Source organism: Pagrus major, chromosome 7 (genome assembly GCF_040436345.1).
Source record: "Pagrus major chromosome 7, Pma_NU_1.0".
NCBI lineage: Eukaryota > Metazoa > Chordata > Actinopteri > Spariformes > Sparidae > Pagrus > Pagrus major.
Window position 1 is genome coordinate 9,503,737 of NC_133221.1, and position 19,813 is coordinate 9,523,549.

The following is a 19,813-nucleotide window of genomic DNA, read 5'->3' on the forward strand; positions in this document are numbered from 1 at the left end:
AATGCACCCCAAGACTGGAGTACACAAATTGATAAAGATCTGCTCAGGGGAGGGATAAAAACTACACACACTCACACACACTGCAGTTTTTTTTTTCCCTTCCTCTTGCCCACTCGCTCTGCTGCTTTTTTTTTTTTTTTTCGTGCTGTCTTTGCCTGCACTGTCTCCTGATTGGCTAAGCTGCTCTTCAATAACATAAGCTCTCTTCTTTAATTGGAAGGGGGCCAGTTATGTGGTGCACCAGAAGCCCTCCCGCCCAGCTCATCTCTCTCTCTCTCTTTATTTTTTTCCTTTTTTTCCCTAAGTGCCAGTGGAGAAGAATGCTGAGCTCTGCAATTTCATACGCATCGTGCAAAGAAAAAAAAAGGGAATGGAGGACAGAGGAGGAGGGAGGGAGGGGGGAGGATGTGGAAGAGAGAAAAGGGAGTGAGAGTGGGGATGGGGGAGAGCATCGGTCGGCGAATCAGTGGACCGCAGTGGGACAGGCAGGCAGAAGCTGCATGGGGGGGGGGGGGGGACAAAGAGAAAACAGGGGGTGTTGGATGGGGCAGATTTGGATGCACAGTCCCAGAAGCTGCAGCGTGTTGAGGTGTGCGAGCGGGTCATATGAAGGGAGATCTCCCTGCACTCACTGCAGCGCGGCTAGGAGGCTCTGCTGCAGTGTGGAGTCTAATTGCCAGGCAAGAAGGGGGATGGGAAGGGAGGTGGAAGAGGAGGAGGAGGAGGAGGTGGAGGAGGAGAGTGGGGGTTGGTTGCAGTGATGCCGAAGTACAGTCTCCCAGCCAGCCAGGATATATGAGGGGGGGAAATGGGCAGGCAGCCGCAGTGTACAGCGGTTAATGCCTTCTCCTTTTGAATTATTGAAGGTGCCCCAGAGGAGAGAGGGGAGGGTCGCAGGCGGCAAACTACCGAGCCTGTTCAGACAGTCTCGCTGCCACCGAGGTTCATTTTAATTACTCACACCTGAAGTACACGTCGTCAAATTATTAAATGGAGCCCCCTTTAGTTCAAGCATTTAATCCAACTAATGCAATCGGACTGCTTTGAGTGGAGATTGTGTTTTATTAGCTCGCCGCTTCCCACTTCAGGTTTCATGGTGTGTTAAAAGGTTTTTCCTATCCTGGAGAAAATGGATGTGTGGGATTGACTTTGTGGTGTCAGGTTCCCCACCCCTCTTTCTTTTGACTCACATCTGGTACGGAAACAATGTGTCCCGGCTGCACTAAAGTACAATACCCGAGCAGATCAATAATGGATCCTACAAAAACCCTCGACCATCTGCAGAGGCTTCAATGAACGCTCTAAAAGTTATATGATGGCCACAGAGAAATGCAAATACACTGTTTGCTCAATCAACAATATAATTGCCTGGTGGATGAATGGGAGAATAAAGAGAAACCTGATACTTCAGGCTCAGTGTTTAAAACACCACATGTTGTTAAACCAGAAGGGACAGGTGGACAAATCCCAGTAACATCTGGATTTAATGATAAATGTAGATCAGTGTGTTTTGGAAGTAAATTGCTGAAAACTGGCGACTGCAGATACAAAGAATAGATGACCACTAGAAATACTTCTACAGCTACATGTAGAAATTCATGAAGTTTAGGTGGACTTTCATGTGCAACAAAGAAAGTTTATTTAACAAAACATTTTTCATTGAAAAAGATTAAGATCAGGGCCACATGCTGTGGGAAAGATACAGAAAAGTGAACAAACTAAATATTACAACAAAAGTTTTGCATCAATCATCTGCGCATGTTTTCCTTCATCACTTTGGTCTCTGTTTTCTCGGGAAGGCTGTAGACAGTGATGGAGATGTTTGTGTGTTTGAACACCTGTTCCAGTATCACAGACACTTTGTCCCACGCCAGTCGATCCAGGCCACAACCGATACTGTCGGAAAGAGAGAGAAAAATATACAAATTAACTGGAACAGTAACGAGGAAAATCTTGGCTTACTTATTGAGTAAATGAGTATATCTCTCTTGAGCGCCCTGGTTTGATGATACATCATTAAGTGACTGGAAATGATACAAGTTAGGGACGTTAATTATTAATTATTAACCGACTGATCACCGACATCCACAAGGGATTTGTAATTTAAAAAATACAACAGACAAATCAATACAAACTGATATTATTACATTTTAGCCATTTATTATCCGCGATATGGGTTTGAATTTGTTGGGCCAGAGGTTAAATAACGGCAAACAGGAGCTCAACAATTAAAATTAGGTCATTACTTTGTGTTAATCTAGTTTATTATACAAGTAACTGATGTTTAATGCTGATTTTGCATCGAACATAGATCATGTCAGCGGTTAAAACACCTTTCTGAGGGAAAAACGTCCAACATATTTCCTATATTATAAATGATTAACCGTTAATTGATTGTTAAGGTAGCCGACTATCAATTACAGAAACTGCTTAAAATCTGCATCCCTAATACATACCGGGGCATTGATATTCTTGTTATTTCATTCTGTTCACAGTGAGACTTCATGTCCTCCAGGCTCTGCCTCAGGCTGTCATAGGTTGGTTTTTGGCTGGCTTTTTTCTTTGTAATCTGCAATAAAATAACAGGAGAGCAACAATTATAATTTCTTGTTTTTTAAATTTGCATATTAGGGAATAGTTCTAATTAAATGTCACATCTTTACCAGATAGTAGACAAAACGTCTGTCTCTTTTCAGTACAGCACACTGTCCTGTCAGCTTTCCTGTTTGGAAACAGAAAGAAAATGTCCCCATCAAGGTAAGAAACAATACAAAAATGTTGTCTTTTAAATCCCCTCAAACCTCACTGACCCACTGGTGGACAAGTCACTACAAATTCATGCTGCGCAGTACAACCCACAGATTCATTTTATATTTTAGTGGGGACAGATTTGGGATGAATGTGTACAAAATGATGCGTAAGACATCACGTGATGAGATGGCGGCGTCATACACTACTCAAAATAAGTTAGGGATATTGGGATATGAGTGCATATATGCATGTGTCGCATTAAACGCAAGTGAAACACTAAAATATCCCAATATCCCGCACTAATTTGGCGTTATAAATGCATCCAACCATTTGCATCAATTGATACAGAATACATACAGTATGTAATAATATCAGGCAGTATAGAATAAGATCATTTTTCCAACAATAAATCTATAAATCTATGCTTTTGTAGACCAGAACAAAAGCATTTTCTCTGAGCTGAACAAAAGGATTGCCTGGGAAGCAGTGAGACATTTTCACTGTAGATTTTTAATAGAAAGTCTGACTCACCCTGTTTTTTTAACTCGTCTAACCCTTTGAACTTCTGCTTGAACATCACTGCTATGCCTGCCCCCATGCGGCAGTCCTCACTGATGCAGTGGGCCAGAGCCTCGTCCTCAGGGCAGGAGAACAGGTTCCCAGTGACATAGTTCAGTCTCCAGCTGTCTTCTGCTGGCTGGCCGGGAGGGGGCAGCATTACACCACGTGAGGAAACACAACGTCAGAGCAACAGATAAACACTGGCGTCCGGGAGGACAATGTACGACAGAAACACAATTTTTTTAAACGCATGTAAAACCTAAACAAGTGTAGGCTTTACCTCGGTTTTGTCTCTGCAGACTGGTTTCTCAAGCTTGGACGACATTGACGACAATGAGCGCAGCACTTGTCCGGTGAGTTTGTTAAATGTGTACAGTCGTGAACACACATCAAAACAACGCAGAATTATCGGCATTCAGCTAATGCTAGAAGACGCGTTAGCTAGCATATCGTGCGACAGTAAGGTGTCTCGTAAAACTTACAAACAGTTGACTGGAGGTGGTCGTTTTAATGGCAAATAAACGCACTTTCGGGGTGCTTTTTGACAGCACGGTAGACCTGTCAGTCTGCAGCAAGCTAGGAAGAAGCCGTGTATGCTCTCGCGAGAAAACCCGAGACTTTATAGATAAGCGGCACTTCCTGGATGATAGAAAATGGCCAAAAGTTTAAAGGTTTCTTTGATTTTACAAGGGAAATCGGGTTATATGGGTTATATGTTGGGTATATTAACAATTAACTCCATAATCCATAAATTTACTGCTTATTTGAGCTTTACATGGTTTGTATATATTTACAAAAACCTGAAACCAACCTTGAAAACCACAAAATTGGCCTTACCTGTCTTTGGATCTGTCATTACATTTTTTAAATGTTTTCTATGAATGTAGATAGCCTACTTTTTAAATTTAATTAAACTTAACTAGCAAAGTTCATAGTTTATTTCATGCAATACATCTGATTTCTGTTAAACAAAACAGGCAGTGTGAAATTGGTATATATTTATGATGTTTATTGTTTTCAAAAGACCCCCCCAAACCCTCACAGGTGTTTTTATTTATTTTTGTTTATATTATTGTTACATTATTAGATTCTATTCAGATTTCACAGATCAAAACTGTGAATTCACACTGTAAATCAGTGAGATCCACAAACTGAGCACACCAATAATACTCAAAAGTTTGTTGTTTTCCCAAAAGGTGCAACAAAATTATGAGGGAGAGAGGAAAAATATCACCAATCTCTGTCTGTGCATGGCTCCACACAGCCCTGAAGAGAGGTCTTATCATCCTGAATAAGTGAAAACACCTCTTAATGGTGGAACATGTTTGTGTAAGGGCTTTCAGTATGTTTATTGAATAACTTATATGCTCATTTTATGACACAAATCAAAAAACAGAAAAGACAATAAGCACCTTATGGCTGCAGTGTCAATAAAGTACAGACCTAAACAGACCTACTAGACCATAAATTGCTTTAAATAATGTAACATAACTGCTGTTATAGTGCAGAACCTGAAATAAAAAGCCCATTTGCAAGCAGAATATGGTAATACAATGCCAGGATGACAGTGGTGTTGTCTTCTTTTATATACATTAAACTGCTGTAGATACAAAATCACAGTATGATTTTTCAAATATAAATGATGTGTGTACATGATAGATTGACAGTCCATGTTCCAGCCTTAGTTAGTTATCACTGTTATCACTGCGCCTTCGATCGTTCATCCAGTCCCCAGGATTTACGTCCATCTGCAGCATCTTCATCACCCACTTGTCCCTCCGCGCTCCGTCAATGAACTCATCCAGAGAAAGCTCCCCTAGATAACGAGGGACGGTTATTCTCCGGGCTTATTTCATACACTTCTCCATTCATTAATTTATCTTTTTAGTAATGAGATTGTACATTGTACAGCTGAGATACGCCTTCCCAACAATGAACACTCCACAAAGCCCTTACAGCACTTTGACACAAACCTTGTGAATCATTAATGAACCATTTTTTACTAAGCTGTCAGAAAACTGTTACAAACACTCACCATCTCCATTTTCATCAACCAGCTCAAATATCCTGTCAACCACTTGGTCTGGGGTCAGCAGATTGCAGTCTTCATCCAGCTCTCCATGGCAGGCTTTCTTCAGTCGATAAATAGACTGAGAGTGACAGGAAAGAAGTCTGTTACAGTGACTCTGAGGTTGACTACATTTAATTATAGTCCTCTGATTTATCACGTTTTGAAAGCTTTACAGATCAATTGCTGCATATTATAGTGACTGTGTAATATTGAATATTACCTCCACAATTTCAAGAAGCTCTGTTTTATCAATGCATCCGCTTCCATCTTTATCATACATTTTGAATGTCCATTTAAGCTTATGCTCCAGTTTACCCCTCAGGACTAAGTTCAAGGCTGCCACATACTCCAGAAAATCGATGGTGTTGTCCTGCGTACATGAAGAGAAAAAGAGTTTAAATTTTACAAACGGGCACTTAGACGCAAAATGTTTATGTCCTGCAGTATAGTAGATTGAATCTGATGAGTCTTTTTACTATCAGTACTGATTTATCTGCTAATTACTTTTCTAATTAATTGTTTATACTACAACCTATCAGAAAATAGTGAAAAAATGCCCATTGTAATTTCCCAGGAACCCAAGTTGACGTGTTTAAATTGCTTGTTTTTAAATTGCCTGTAAATCTTTCATCAACTACAATTATCACAAATGCTTGCAATCAACACATCCTGACTATTACTGTGCCCAGTGTTATAAAATGACTATGCACAAGGCTTATACTTCCACACAACAGAGGTTTGTACTTACGCCGTTCTTGTCAAAGGCTCGAAACATGTTTTCAATGTAATCTGCAGCCTCTTTGTTTTCAGTAACGCCAAAAAAGCTCTTGAACTCGTGCATGAAAAGAGTTCCACTTGGGCATTCCACGACAAATTTTTTGTACCATTCCTGCAGCTCTGCCACATCAATTTCCTTGTCTGGGTCACAATCCTCGCTCAGGCGCTGACCCATTGTGGAAGTTTTTTCTGTAACCCCCTGAAGACTGAAATGATTTCTTACATTACATGAAACTGTTTGACCGAGGTAACTATTTTTAAAGCTCTCCTCTACATGACAAAATCCACAAATGTTCGTCCTCTGTTACTGAAGTAAACTTTGTGCAAATCAGCAAAGACCAAATTGATCAAAATGATATCAAAGTCCATGCAAGCTGAATTGTTATTGGGCTCTCTATTGTGGCAAATCCCCTCTGAAAGTGAGGATGAGACACAGACTGTTATGGATCACATGATAAGGGATTTGATATGGGCACCTGTCAAAATCAATTAGATCATGTCAGGATTTCCTTGTGGTCCTGCTTCAACCTATCCTGAATGTACATCTAGTACATCTACTGTATTATTGGTTGTTATGAAACACACTCCCTAATGACAGGTTCAAGGTACGTCCATTGTATAACGGACCTTTTAATAATACTATAATTATCATTCTCTATTAGTAAATATTTGCATGGTATGACGTTAACTACTTATGTGTGTGCAAAGGTAAAGTCAGGATTAATGGATTTATACTAGTTACTGACATTTAAAGTCTGGGATGGTCTAATGCTTTTAGTTGCATTGTGGGAAATGTAGGATTGATCATTTCTGAAAGAGCTTCACCCATTCTTGCCAATGAAAAATCTGTATATCTCAGCCACCACTGCTTCGATTTTGACAGTTCTTTGTTCATCTGTCTCTATTCCTTCCCCCAAAGGAATAAAAAATGGCTGATGTACTCCTTTAAGTAATCTTCCCCAGTATTCCCACAAGTTCCTGACCAGTCTTGTGATTCACACAGGCCAAGTGTTTAGTTATCCCTGAAAGCTCTGACCTTCAGGTTATTTACTGCAACCCATGATTACTGTTTACAGGCCTGCTTCAGACTCACTGAAGCCTATAATAAATGTGTTGTGGCTAAATTCACTAATGATGGACATTACATTTTAACCTCAAGAGGGCAATTATATTTGGGAAATGGGTCAAAACATCTAGCGAGCTATCTGGCAGTGGAGTCTGCCAGTAATTTGCAATAACTACAATCTAATAATAGCCATTGTTTACAGGTGAAAGGTTGGCCTGGTCCAATACCCTCCTGGTCCACAATATGTGCTGACAGCAGGGACAGTGATAATCTTGGCTTACAAGTGTCAAGGCCATCTAAGCTGTCACTGGATGTTGTCCTCCACCCGATTAAAATGACTAACACCTTCTTCTTACACAAGAGTTATTATGATTCTCACCCATATTTTCCTTTATCCAATAATCAGTTTCCTGTACCCAGACCGGACCTAGTTAAGATTCACCATTTCTGTACCAATGGCTCACTTGCATTGACAGGACTGACAGTAATTTTTATTGCTGTGTCATGTCTGTAACACCTCCGCTTCCTCTACTGTTGTGAGCCTGTAGCTACTTGCTAAATGCTCAAACAAGTATGCTAACAAGCTTACAATTGTCCCTGTGTTGTTAGCATTGCAAACATTACCCACTAAACATAAGTTCAGCTGGCTGATGGTGATTTCTTGAGTGTTGCAGGGTCATAAACCAAAGAAAATGACTAGATTAAATGACCTGGCGATGGTGCCAGATGAAAAGTCAGGAGATCAAAGTTATTACAACTGGGACACGAGAGTGAGTGTGCGCAATTTCTCAGCAAACTCAGAAATTTCAATAACAAAACTAAAAAGCCACCATGAAGCACCCAAAAGTTTTATACCCTAAAGCTCGAAGGGAGAACACATCCAAATCTTTAGGACAAAGTTCAGGAATCTCAGCTTCAACAATTTGCGGTGGCCATGTCAATAAACATCCTGACGTTGTGGCCTTCATCGGGCATCTCTGACTATACTATGATGTTTATTAGCTCTGATGATTCTAAGATAAAGGCCCAGATCTTTGTGTTTACTATCTTTGTATGTTTGGGTATTCAGTGCTATAACTATATGACTTTGGTTGAGCACCACATTACTTGGAGGGCCCATCCTTTTAAAGATCTAATCATGGCACTAGAGGAAAAGTCAGAGGATCGTCGTATGTATCCTCTACAGACCTTGAAGTCTTTAAAAAAGAGGACCATCAACAAGCATGGTATGATGCTAATAATTAGGATATAGTGAACATTAGCTCATTAACTTTAAATAGCTAATAATGTAGCATGTTTGGGATGATAATTGAAGGCTATGGTGTGCAATTAGCATGTCAGCATTAAAGTCAAAGTACAGCTGAAGACAGGAATCTTAGTCTCAGAGCTGAACTTAGTGTTTGACGAGAGGAGTTTCTGAAGTGCGGGATGCTACTGATGGGTTAATACTCCGACAGTCACACCTAAAGCATGTCTAACAGGTAATTTCACCATCAGCTGGCCCTCATTGTTCAGCAATTATGAAGCATCACCAGATTTGCAAATCAAAAGAACAACTCCCTTAATGTTAACTGAGCAAGCCACACTTTAAATTTTAGCATTTATTGCTTTCCATGAATACTATGATACAAGCTCAAGCATTCAACTTCCAGCGATTCTCAGTTCTACGAAGGCAGTGGACATGTATTACAAGTCTACAAAAACTGATTTACAGGTACATACTGTAAAAATTCAAGCTATCAAAAAGGGACATTTGCACAACAAAAGGTATGACATACAGGAAGTGTAAAAGTACCTTGTGATCTGTTGACAGATTTTTGATGCAGAAATGGCTTCCCTTAAGCCAAACAAATATTAGATCTAACAAAAACTGGCAAAATTGTGTTTGTATTGGCTTCAAATGGTGACAAAGCCAAACTTTTTTTTTTTTTTTTACAATTTTCACATCCTTAATCGGGTCAATGCAAACAAGTGCAATATAATGTTAATAAGGAATACAATATATGGTATGTGCTTCATAGAAAAAGCGAACAGACATCTGTGAAGTGTTGCTTCACATTCTTAATGGCATGTGTCCTCATTCAACTGGACAGACACACATTAATCAGAAAGATGGTGAAAACAACTACGCTAATGCCAAAACAATTCAAAACTGTGAAATTTATCATTTTTGGAATACATGCCAAACGACTAATGGAATTATTGAATACATCAGTTATCAAGGTTAAATCATAATGCTCAGATATAAAAATCAGGACAAAATATTAGAAAAACTTTTAGTCAACAGTGAAAAAAGCAAAGTCTCCATAATCTTCTTTAAATCATTTCCTTCCAGTTTAAAGACCAGGGGATGTGTGGCCATGAGTAGTTAAAACTGAAGAGGACAAAAAGATCCCTCTGTGACGAATCTCCAAGTCCACATCGCTCCTGGTCCTGAAGTCAGGGTCTTCAGTGCTACAGATATACCCTTGGTGTGGTATCATACAGTGTAAAAAATAGTCAGTTGGCAGGCCGGGATTCAAGTTAGTCATGTTCCTCAGGCTCTATTGCAGTCTCTGCACTCTTTGAACTGTCAGCGTCGCCCTCTGTTGACAAGTCAGGTGAATTACTAGAAGAAGGCGTCTGCTTGTCACTGGGTAGGCCCTCTCCATCACTGCTGCTGCTGCTGCTGCTGCTGCTGCTCTCTCCATGATCCTGCTCAAAGCTTGTGCTCTTCTCTGATGGAGCAGGCTGCTCAGGTTGATCCACACTGCTGTCAGTCTCCGTACTGCTGATATCCCCCGTCTCAGATGACTCTTCTTCCCTTTCGGAAGGTTCTGCCTCTGTTTTGCTGGGTTCTGAGGACCAGAGTAGACAACATTAGGGCTACAGCTAACTATTATTTTTATTAGTTATTAATCTGACAAAATATTTCTCAAATAATTGATCAGTTGTTTGTTAAAAAAATGTCTGAATATACTTATCACAAAATTCCATAAGTCAAAGGTAATGTCTTGCTTTGTCCGATCACCACACCAAAACCAAAAGATATTCAGTTAGCTATTATAAGCCTTATCTGCACAGGACTAGGACTACCACTCTTATTTACTGACATTATCCCTCTGATATGACGTCAGGGCATCAGTGTAACATCAACATTTCAGAAGCTGAGCATCTGTTCTACAGCAGCCACATTTATAATATGGTTAAGAGTTGTTTTGCTCACTTTCTGCATAAATACACATCTGCTGCTCATTAAGTTCAAGAAACGGATGCTTCTCTGTCACTCACTTTAAATGTCATCATAGCCGATCTCATCAGACTTCTGTTCAACATATTATGAGCCGTGATAACATTTCATACTTGTTTGGTTGTCTGACAACAGAAAACAGATGCTGATTAAAATACACATCTCAGAAGTCCCCAGATAATACTAGCCTGTGCAAATAGGGATATAGGAAGACTCAGATTGTCCTCTGGTAGTCCAACACTAAAAGAGAAAGTGTCTGAAGCAATGTAAGAGTTTAAGTTGAACTTAAATGTTAGAATATCAGTCTAAAAATATGCTTCGGATCACAGTTGCACAGTGAGTGAAACAGTCACTGTATGGCCTGCATAAACAGCTGAAGTGATTAAAATCACACGCATCTGTTTCATCAGATGTGTCAGACAGACAACTGTTAAACACAGCTGAATTGTAGCCTGTGAAGTGACATGGCCTCAATATTGCAGCAGATGAACCCGACATCATCTTATTTTACTGCTACACCAGTACCGTGCATTCATTTTAATACCCACGCCCAATGTTTAGATTCTCTTAGGGTGCACTCACACTAGACAATCTGTACCATGCCCAAGCATGTTTGACCAGTCCAGCTTGTTCGACTAGTGCGAGCGCTCCGTACCGTGCTCAAGCACAATACACTTTCTTGGCCCTGGCACGGTTGGAGGAGTTGTGCTTCGGCACGGTACGGTTGCTCATGCACGAGCACAAGCACGGGTGCGCAACGTGGACATGAAGTATAATCATGTGTATTACACCGCCTTGCACAATCAAGAAATCCAGGAATGTGAGAGGGCCATCTATGACCAAAACAAGACAAAATATGCCACAAAAAAGTCAGTAAAGTTAGTCATGTTCTCTGTGTTGAGTGCAGAGCAGCAGGGGACTGGGGAGGAGGGATAATCGTGCTTTGGCATGGTACAGAGCAACTGGGCCAAGTTTGAGTGCGCCCTGATATTTACTTTGTGGTGACAGTAGCAGCCAAGATTGAGATTTGCACTCGAAAGATGCATTTTGGTATCTGAGCGGACTGTTTTGAAAAGGTTCACCTGAGCTACAGCATAGCCCTCTGTCTATGAAGTCACCACACATAGGTACTAAAACACTTTAATCCTTAAGTATACATTCGTCAACCTGAGTGAGGATGAGTTAAACACTTACCATGATCCTCTGAAGTAGTAGGTGTGTCACAAGATGTTCCACTTTCGTCCTCTTGACTGCAAGAGTCTTTTGAAGACTCCAGTGTCTCTGACGAGCTCTCTGACCCTTTACAACAAGACGACTCCTTCTCTTCGCTTCCTGTTTCATCCTCTTCCTTTTCGTCAAACTTGAGCCTCTTGATCTCATGTTTGTCAGCATCAGAATCATCCTCCTCGTCCTCCTCTTCATCGTCCTTGCGATGTTTGTTCTTTATACCGCTGTTGGGGGTCATTTCTCCTTCTGATGATGAGGAATCACTGCTGTAATGACAAAAAAATGGAATCAGTAAATCAAATGATAAACTTGAAATTAAAGCACTTAGTGGTTCACATGTATTAATTTCAAAGATACAATCTCGAGAAGATCTGCTTATGTAGGAAATGTGCTTGGCATATATTGTCTGTGTTTTAATGAAAAATATTAAGTATACTAAACACTCGCTCACAGTGACACTACACCTTTTTCAATTACCTGGTTTGGTGTTCCTCCACCTCCTCTGTGGTTGGCTCTGGTTCTTTAGTAACAGGACATTCAGGGAGCCCATTGGTCGAAAGCGAATGACAGCTTGACAGCTTTGGTCTGCAGAGCGGTTTTGGTGTGCCTGGCCCATTTACATTTCGACTGCAAAAAAAGAAAATGACCATTTCTTACGGAAGTCATTACACGATGGCAAATCAGCAGAACTGCTGAGACCCAAACTGACAGGCAAGTCAAAACTGCCCTTACTATAGCCTTGTGGATTTTTGAATATTTGGCTCTAAACTAATTTAATTTTCCAATTTACTGGTGTATGAGGCACTTTTAGATTTGTGGAAGTCAGTCATTAACAAGTATGTGGCTCCCACCTGTCTGAATACAGAGAAGAGTTACCAGGAAACATCACTCCATTCATTCTGTTTACACTGGATGCCCCATTTTTCCTTCGAAAGAAGTAGAAAGGCACAAAAACAACTGGCTGTTAATTGTAACTTTGTAAGTGTGACTGGATATGCAAATTCAAGGGAGTTGTCAATGTGCATCAGAAGCAGCTTAACAGAAATACAGCAGCCAGTAGAGCAAAGGGTGCAAGAGCTCAACAGCTGATGTACTTACTCTGATGTGGGGTACACACAGCTGACCACCATTACGTTCTGCAAAACATTGACAATAATATACATATATATTAGAATTCAATTTAAAGCCATGGAAAAATATGTTTAATCAACATTCGTCAATATTTTTTATCTTGAGGGAAAAACTTTGTGGACTTTTGCACAAAGAAATGCAGTGTGGTTGTCACCTTCTCCAAACCCATGAGAAACTTGTCTGTTCCTGTATAGTTGCGCTTGGGGTCTGTAAGGAGTTCACATAGACGCTGGATGGTGAATGGGATTCTGGAAAAGATATCAAAAGATATGTTTAGGATTAACCACACATAGCCATCTCACAGCCGGCATCAATACTTTCTAAACCTGGCAGCACTGGGGCTGAATGAGAAAAAGCTTGGATCAACCTGGAAAGGCATGTTAAATCCGAGTCACAGCTGGTCACAAGTTCTGACATCAGTGATGAATCAGTACTGTTTTTCAACATATTGCTTCTGACTGATACACCAAGAAGAAAAGTAGTTGTTTCCAATTTGTTTTGCTGCTTGAAGCTATGCCAACTAAAGTCATTTTTGTCTCCAGGTGCAAAAGAGCTACGTTTCATTGTCAAATAATGAAGTTATTATGTGAAGCGGAAATTCAACAAGAATATTTTTAATTGAGGACAAAATGTGTTAATGCAAATAGATTTTTGGGAGAGTCACATGCAAATGAGTAACCCACAATAGTCTTACATATTGGATATTGTACATGATTTACATTAAATGTACGTATTTCTCCTTTGTGGATATGTTTTCATTCAGTTGATAACACTAAAGAAAGACAACACTAACAATGTTGTGGACAGGAATTGTAAAATGTGCTGCTACATTAATTAGTGTTGTAAGTGGGTGTGAGGAAGGATTTGTTTACAATTTGTACAGTGGCTTATTAAAGGCTTATAACTTTACTCACCCATTGTAGCCATCAACTATTTTTAAGATCCTCTCCTTCATCTCTTCGAAAGGAACATAGTCGACATTGGGATTATGTGGTCCTCTCTGTTCTGGTGTTGAAGCGTGGAAATCATCCATGACTTTTTCCAACTTAAAGATGAAGTAGGTTTTGAACTGTGACCATGGGATCCTGGAAAATAGAGAGAATAGTCCTTGAACACATTTGTATGACAACCCTGACAAGAATTTGTTGACGCTTTAATCTTTTGTGTGGACTACTCACAGTGGCTGCCCTGTCTTGGCGACATGACACAGGAACTGTTCGAGGACAGGACAGGTATCTTTCTTGCCTTTCTTCTCGAAATCTGTAAATGCCCAGATGAAAAACAGAAGAATTAGTTTACTGGTAACAGCAGTTATTGAAACAGCTCGCATAATATGACCCCAACTGAACCAAACAATGCTTGTACCTGCATTAACTTCAACCTAAAGTTGAAAGTTTTAAAAATAACTCAACCTAACCATATGAACATTAGAGATTAATGAGGGTGGAAAATAATTCCTACTGAGTCCTGTTTAGTTTCAGGCTACTTCTGGCACATCAGCTGTACGTTAGCATGTATTAAACTATTATAAAATCTCTATGAACAGCTTTGCCAAGTGAAAACATGCCCAATAAAGAAGAAAACAAGTTGATCGCCACCTCATAAAATCGTCTAACGCCAGGTTAGGTCAACTAATTGTAAAGTTCCTGTAAAAGTTAGTAAGTTAGCATGTTTACTGTGACGTTAACCAGCTAGCTGTTTACATAACCTCGGACTACCATTAAGAGAATTAATGGTTAAAAAGTGTCAAATGTGACGAACTCATTTCTCGCTGACATAACATACACTAGCAAGGCCAAATATAGGCTGCTCAAATTGTCCCTAAATGCCTCCTCCGAACGATACTCGTTGTTGGTAAGCTAAGTGACGGTAACGCGCGTAACGTACTTAGCAAACATTACAGATTTTTGTGGAGGCAGCGAAACAAATGTCAAAACCCTTCACTAAAAAAATCAAACATTCATTTAGATAACTGTAAATATTGCCTTGAAACGCTTCCAATAAGGCGTCGATGTCCATAGCTGTGTCAGGCACTAGCAGGAAATACTTGCTAGTTAGCAGTAGCAGGTAGCAGCCAAACAAAGCTGGCAGCGACGACTGCGCATGTCTGAAATGACGTAGGCACATTTGCGGAAGTCGCGTCCCAGTTTAGCCTGAGATCAACAAAGCACTTGAATTACCCCCGTAGCGACGAAACAAGTAGCCAGAATTGAAATATTGTTTGCTCATATAGCGCAAACAGTCATATTTCCAGTTAAGGTACGTGCAGACCTCAGTGACAGAAACTTCTGGGTCGCTCTGGTTCGCTGTTGATGCCGCAGGGTGTCATCGTTTTTTTTTTTCTGTTGTGACGGCGCAAACCGGTGAGGCGACCAATGAGTCAGCAGCTGATCGCGGTCAAATTTACCTGACGAACCTATAAATACCGATCACAGCCCTGGTTGGAAACATCTGTCTGTGTGTTTTTTTTTTTAACGAAGTCATTCAGTTTGTCAGAGGCAACGATGGCAGTTCCAGTAGCTGCATTACAACTGAGCACATCATCCAGCCCGGTTCTGCTGGAGCACAACATTCACATCAGCGACAGAGATTTGGGAAGGATTTCAAGTGACAATGAAATCGACACACTGCCTTTACATTCTCCGTGGACTTTCTGGCTTGATAGGTAAGAAACTATTTAGTTATTTTGCCCTCGATCGTTATATTATGAATCTTAAACCAGTGTGAAGTAGGTGCACTGTAGCTGATCTTTTAAACCAGAACAAAGAAGGGAGATGACGATTTTATCAGGCCTGCTGCAAATCAGCCCAGATGACATTATAGGTTTGTTTAACATCGATACAGGGATTGTTTATAAATCACAGTAAAGATAACATCACAACAAACACTGTCTGTTAATGGTGTTAGTGCAGCTTTTTTCTACCAACTTGTTTTCCCTGTGACCTACATACGCAAGTCCTCTACTTGGAAGAGTCTTAAAATAAACAAAAGGGCGTACTTGTGACCAGCTCGCTTAACATAATAACTCCACATGAGTTCAGTTTGAGTTCATCTTTAACCTTTTACTGGATTTTTATGAGCACAGATGTTATTCCTAAGAAAACTTGTTGAGTCATTGGTCCTGTGTCTGCTGCCATTGTGTAGTGAAGCATTTTTTTTTTAAAAGCTGAATTAAAACTAATGTAGTTCAAACTATCTATCTGTCTATTTAATTTTATCTATCTATCTATCTATCTATCTATCTATTTATTCTGACCTACTTATAAGAGTGATTTCAATTTAGTGTAAAGTCATCACAACAAACTTGAACATAAGCGTTACACAAGCCCCATCATCCACAGTGTGTACAAATCAGTGGGTGCTGCGTTCAAACGGGGTCAGTGTTGTTTACTGTTTACTGGCTTATTTGTCATCTGACCCCCCCACCCACCCCCTCCTCCTCCTCCTCACCCCCCCTCCAACCTTCCCGCTCCGAGGACAGCTCTGTAAAAACATGTCTGACTGACTACAAAGAGAAATGTATTCAGATTGTTTCACATCAGGAGACCTGAGATCTTTACGTGCCTGTCACTTTTGAAGGGGCAAATAAAATAGAGTCTAAATAAATCTCTGTTTTTGTTTTGTTTTTTCTAATTTCAGATCCCTACCAGGAACAACAGCCGCTGAATGCGAGTCAAACCTGAAGAAAATCTACACCGTGGAGACCGTACAGGTAAGATGCTTTACAGTCGTGACACAAGAGATCATTGTTTGTTTTTTCAGGTTTTTCCAGAGTTTCTTTCTCCGAAATGCACCAAATGCCAGACGTTTATTAAGGAACTGAATGCTCTTCACTGATGTCTTTTAACTTGAGAATGAGCGCAATGCAGGGTTAAGTCGTTGCACTGACTCAAGGTTAAACAACATCGTCTGGAACATTTTCAGGGCTGTTTGGAGTTTTATCTCGTCATGTCTCATTATGTCGTTTTGCACTATAACTCACTAATAAAGACTTTATTGGGCTATCAACCATGTGTAGCAAGGAAGGTTGTTGTCATAGAAGCATAATAATATACTATATATAACAACTTTGTGTTTATGGCAGGATGTTAAAGAGCTCAAATACCCTTTGAATCCCGAAGCAGAACTGTGCAGGACAAAGATTCATAAATTGAGTTTTTATTGTGTGTGTGTGTGTGGTTTAGAGCAATGAGGACAAGGCCTTTGGCAGTGATTTTCCACACTGCAACAAGTGTGAAACATTAACAAGGTCAACCGTCTGTGTTCCCTGTGCCAGTAAACAGTTCAATAAAATAATAGCTTCCTTCTCTCTTCCTCCTTCTCACCTCGGCTTTGGAGTAGAACTTTTGGAGAGTTTACAACAACATACCCGGCGTCTCGAGCTTGCCACTGAGATGTAGCTATCATCTGATGAGAGGAGAAAGAAAACCACTCTGGTAAGTTTGAGATTGATGCATGTATGTGTTTGTAGTATTTGAAGTTGTTTTTTAAATTGGTTCGTGTGATGCTGACTGCCGGTTTGCATACAGGGAAGAAGAAAGCAATGCTAAAGGTGGTGTTTGGAAAATGAAGGTGCCCAAGGAATGCACTGTAAGTAATATAATAATAAATATGTGTTATTTGCTTATTAATTATTCACTGTTTAACAAATTTGTCTTCATGTTTACAGTCTGTTGTGTGGAAGGAGTTGCTATTGGCTACCATTGGAGAACAGTTCAGTGATTATTGTGCCTCAGGTACATTTCTTTCTTGAGTTATGTCAAAATGCAGTGGCTTTAGGTCTAGAGGATGAAATGTAATGTCTGAAATGCATTCATCTCATTGTCTGTTGTTGTTGTTGTTGCAGATGATGAAGTCGTCGGGGTCAGCGTCAGTGTCAGAGACAGAGAGGACATCTTTCAGGTCTGGAATGGAAATGCTTCTTGCGCTAACGAGTCAAACATCTTAGGAAGGATCCACGAGCTCCTTCCACAGATCCCTTTTAAAGCGGTGTTTTACAAACGTGAGTATTTTCATGGAACACAATCATATGTAAAATTGATTTAAGGATGAACATGTCAGTGATCGTTCTTTCTGCTCATGTTTCAGCACACGAGGAACACCACGCTTTCGAAGGAGGCCGATCAAGACATTAGAACCGTTTTTTTTTCTTTTGCTTATGAACTTGTTTTGGATAACATTTGGGCACATTTTCAAGCAGTTGAGTTCATAGTTGCTTAATGTGTCATGTAGCCCTTGTATTATGGCTGTCAATCGATGGAGTTTCACATCTTTTGAGCATTCATAACAATATCCAAAATACTTTTATTTTAGTCAGAAGTAAATACCATTTTAGTTTGATTTTATCTATGGTGGTGTTTGTATGTTTTTATACTGCAAAATTTTGCTAAACCAAAAACAGCAGATCATGTACAGTCACATTTTTTTAGATGTCTTATGGCATATTTTGTGCAGTTTCCTGAGCACATCCAAACTAGGTCTGTGAATGAAATCTCATGTTTGGATCTAATAGGAGGCCTAGCTCCACAAACCTTTATCCTAACAATACATTATTAGGCTTTTTCTAGTTCGCCCTTTTCTCTGTTTTGTATGTTCCAGCCAAAAATACTGTTGCCTATACTGGAGAACATAAATGTTTAGTATGCTGTTATGCTAAAGTATAAGCAGAAAATTGCACATTTCTTTTTTATTTACTTCTTTAGGATGTGGGTGGATTGCTCAAGAATATGTTCTTGTTACACTAAAAATGACCTCAGTACACAAAATATTACGCATAGATGCTGAGAAATATATGCAATCATTTCTATTTTGTAGAATTTGCAGCAATGTTGCAATGCTGTGGTTGTCATTTTGGCATATGTCCTAAATCAAGCACTTTGTTTCTTATCGTGTGTGTAAGACACCAGACAGTCCCTCCAGGATTATATGGAGTTGTGATGACTGTGACCAAATCCACTATGGTTTTGTGTCACCTTTTTCTGATGAGGTGTAAAGCTGTTTTTGTTCATGTTGTTATAGTCTTTTTTTTCTGCTTTTAATAGTAACTTGAGTAAGCAAAGTTTAAATTATGTCTGTTGTGTATTCATATGGCCTGTGTTAAAAAAATTACATTTGTGAAGCCTGCCCTTTGTAAATGATATTGGCCTCAGGAAAGATGATAACCAATAAAAACTTGACACACAGAAATTTATGAGCTGAAGGGACATGGAAAAAGTTTTTAAAAATAATCTCACTCTGCTTGAGATGCTGCTTTGAGCCTATTTTAGTGTAATTGGAGTGATGCAACCCACTGCAGCATGGTCCAGTATGTATGCAACAAGTTAATCAGAGATGGTTTACTGCTGCTGCACAAAAAAACAATTTCAGTGTCTCTCAAATCATAACTGTCCAGTTTGTATTTTTTCCTGTGGTCTAACAATGTAAAAGGCTGTATTTGTATTACTGAAAATCGTTCGGGAAATGTCGAAATTTAGGAAGTTGATTCATTCGGGCACCTTTCCTGTGTTTTTGTGTGTGACAGTTGATGAGTGAAACAGTGAGACTGACTATTCGATGCCGTGTGGAGTAGAGCGGTTGTTTTTTTTAGTACTACCTAGGACATTTCTGTGTAGCTACGGAGTATGTCTTGAAACCCACAGAAAAGATGTGCTGCTGTGATTTCTCAATCAAGTGAAATGTTCACCGGTGGAGTTAGTTTTTTCAGACCACCGACTTTGCCAAACTTGCTTCATTTTCCCTTTATTCTGTTGTTTGTTGATGTAACAATGTTAAAAGCACATACTGTAGGATACGAGAGTAACAATACTGTACAATTGCACATACACACACGACCACTCACTTCAGATCTCAGACCTTGTAACTGATTGTTGATCTTGGATGGTGCCTTGTGTTTACCAGCAGTTTAGAATGTCATCTGCGTTCAGCATGTTGGACTTGTATATAGTCATGTTTGTCTGTTAGTTTTACACGTGTTCGAGAAATAACGACGCCTAAACTTTCA

At 39.8% G+C, this 19,813-nt stretch overlaps 4 protein-coding genes across 4 annotated transcripts; 1 reads left to right on the forward strand and 3 right to left on the reverse strand.

Annotated features, from left to right (window-relative positions):
- Nucleotides 1-1,615: 1,615 nt before the first annotated feature.
- oard1 (O-acyl-ADP-ribose deacylase 1) lies at nt 1,616-3,818 on the reverse strand. Its single transcript, XM_073469446.1, has 5 exons — nt 3,593-3,818; nt 3,283-3,448; nt 2,664-2,722; nt 2,457-2,569; nt 1,616-1,896 (listed from the first exon to the last, which is right to left on the reverse strand). The coding sequence occupies exons 1-5, from the start codon at nt 3,725-3,727 to the stop codon at nt 1,749-1,751; spliced, it is 621 nt and encodes a 206-aa protein (XP_073325547.1). The 5' UTR covers nt 3,728-3,818; the 3' UTR covers nt 1,616-1,748.
- Nucleotides 3,819-4,997: 1,179 nt separating this feature from the next.
- guca1b (guanylate cyclase activator 1B) lies at nt 4,998-6,335 on the reverse strand. Its single transcript, XM_073469704.1, has 4 exons — nt 6,132-6,335; nt 5,604-5,753; nt 5,348-5,462; nt 4,998-5,128 (listed from the first exon to the last, which is right to left on the reverse strand). Exons 1-4 carry the CDS (start codon nt 6,333-6,335, stop codon nt 4,998-5,000), a joined length of 600 nt encoding a protein of 199 aa, XP_073325805.1.
- A 2,477-nt stretch (nt 6,336-8,812) lies between these two features.
- On the reverse strand, nt 8,813-14,892 carry LOC140999169 (serine/threonine-protein phosphatase 4 regulatory subunit 2-like). The gene is made up of 9 exons (XM_073469444.1): nt 14,799-14,892; nt 13,992-14,073; nt 13,728-13,898; nt 12,968-13,061; nt 12,781-12,818; nt 12,534-12,608; nt 12,160-12,309; nt 11,650-11,948; nt 8,813-10,063 (listed from the first exon to the last, which is right to left on the reverse strand). Exons 1-9 carry the CDS (start codon nt 14,830-14,832, stop codon nt 9,750-9,752), a joined length of 1,257 nt encoding a protein of 418 aa, XP_073325545.1. The 5' UTR covers nt 14,833-14,892; the 3' UTR covers nt 8,813-9,749.
- Nucleotides 14,893-15,234: 342 nt separating this feature from the next.
- On the forward strand, nt 15,235-19,813 carry LOC140999170 (eukaryotic translation initiation factor 4E type 3-like). The gene is made up of 7 exons (XM_073469445.1): nt 15,235-15,478; nt 16,453-16,525; nt 17,155-17,249; nt 17,343-17,403; nt 17,483-17,549; nt 17,660-17,815; nt 17,902-19,813. Exons 1-7 carry the CDS (start codon nt 15,318-15,320, stop codon nt 17,946-17,948), a joined length of 660 nt encoding a protein of 219 aa, XP_073325546.1. The 5' UTR covers nt 15,235-15,317; the 3' UTR covers nt 17,949-19,813.

Coding starts and splice junctions, on each gene's coding strand:
- oard1 (XM_073469446.1), bottom strand. CDS start 3,727: ATGCCGATAATTCTGCGTTGTTTTGATGTGTGTTCACGACTGTACACA. Junction 2,723..3,282: donor AGACGAGTTAAAAAAACAGG/GTGAGTCAGACT, acceptor GTTTCCAAACAG/GAAAGCTGACAGGACAGTGT. Junction 1,897..2,456: donor ACAAGAATATCAATGCCCCG/GTATGTATTAGG, acceptor TCTTTCCGACAG/TATCGGTTGTGGCCTGGATC.
- guca1b (XM_073469704.1), bottom strand. CDS start 6,335: ATGGGTCAGCGCCTGAGCGAGGATTGTGACCCAGACAAGGAAATTGAT. Junction 5,463..5,603: donor AGCTTCTTGAAATTGTGGAG/GTAATATTCAAT, acceptor TGTCACTCTCAG/TCTATTTATCGACTGAAGAA. Junction 5,129..5,347: donor GGTTGATGAAAATGGAGATG/GTGAGTGTTTGT, acceptor CTCGTTATCTAG/GGGAGCTTTCTCTGGATGAG.
- LOC140999169 (XM_073469444.1), bottom strand. CDS start 14,832: ATGGACATCGACGCCTTATTGGAAGCGTTTCAAG. Junction 13,899..13,991: donor GCCAAGACAGGGCAGCCACT/GTGAGTAGTCCA, acceptor TCTATTTTCCAG/GATCCCATGGTCACAGTTCA. Junction 10,064..11,649: donor TACTACTTCAGAGGATCATG/GTAAGTGTTTAA, acceptor TCTGGTCCTCAG/AACCCAGCAAAACAGAGGCA.
- LOC140999170 (XM_073469445.1), top strand. CDS start 15,318: ATGGCAGTTCCAGTAGCTGCATTACAACTGAGCACATCATCCAGCCCG. Junction 15,479..16,452: donor TGGACTTTCTGGCTTGATAG/GTAAGAAACTAT, acceptor TTCTAATTTCAG/ATCCCTACCAGGAACAACAG. Junction 17,250..17,342: donor GGAGAAAGAAAACCACTCTG/GTAAGTTTGAGA, acceptor GTTTGCATACAG/GGAAGAAGAAAGCAATGCTA.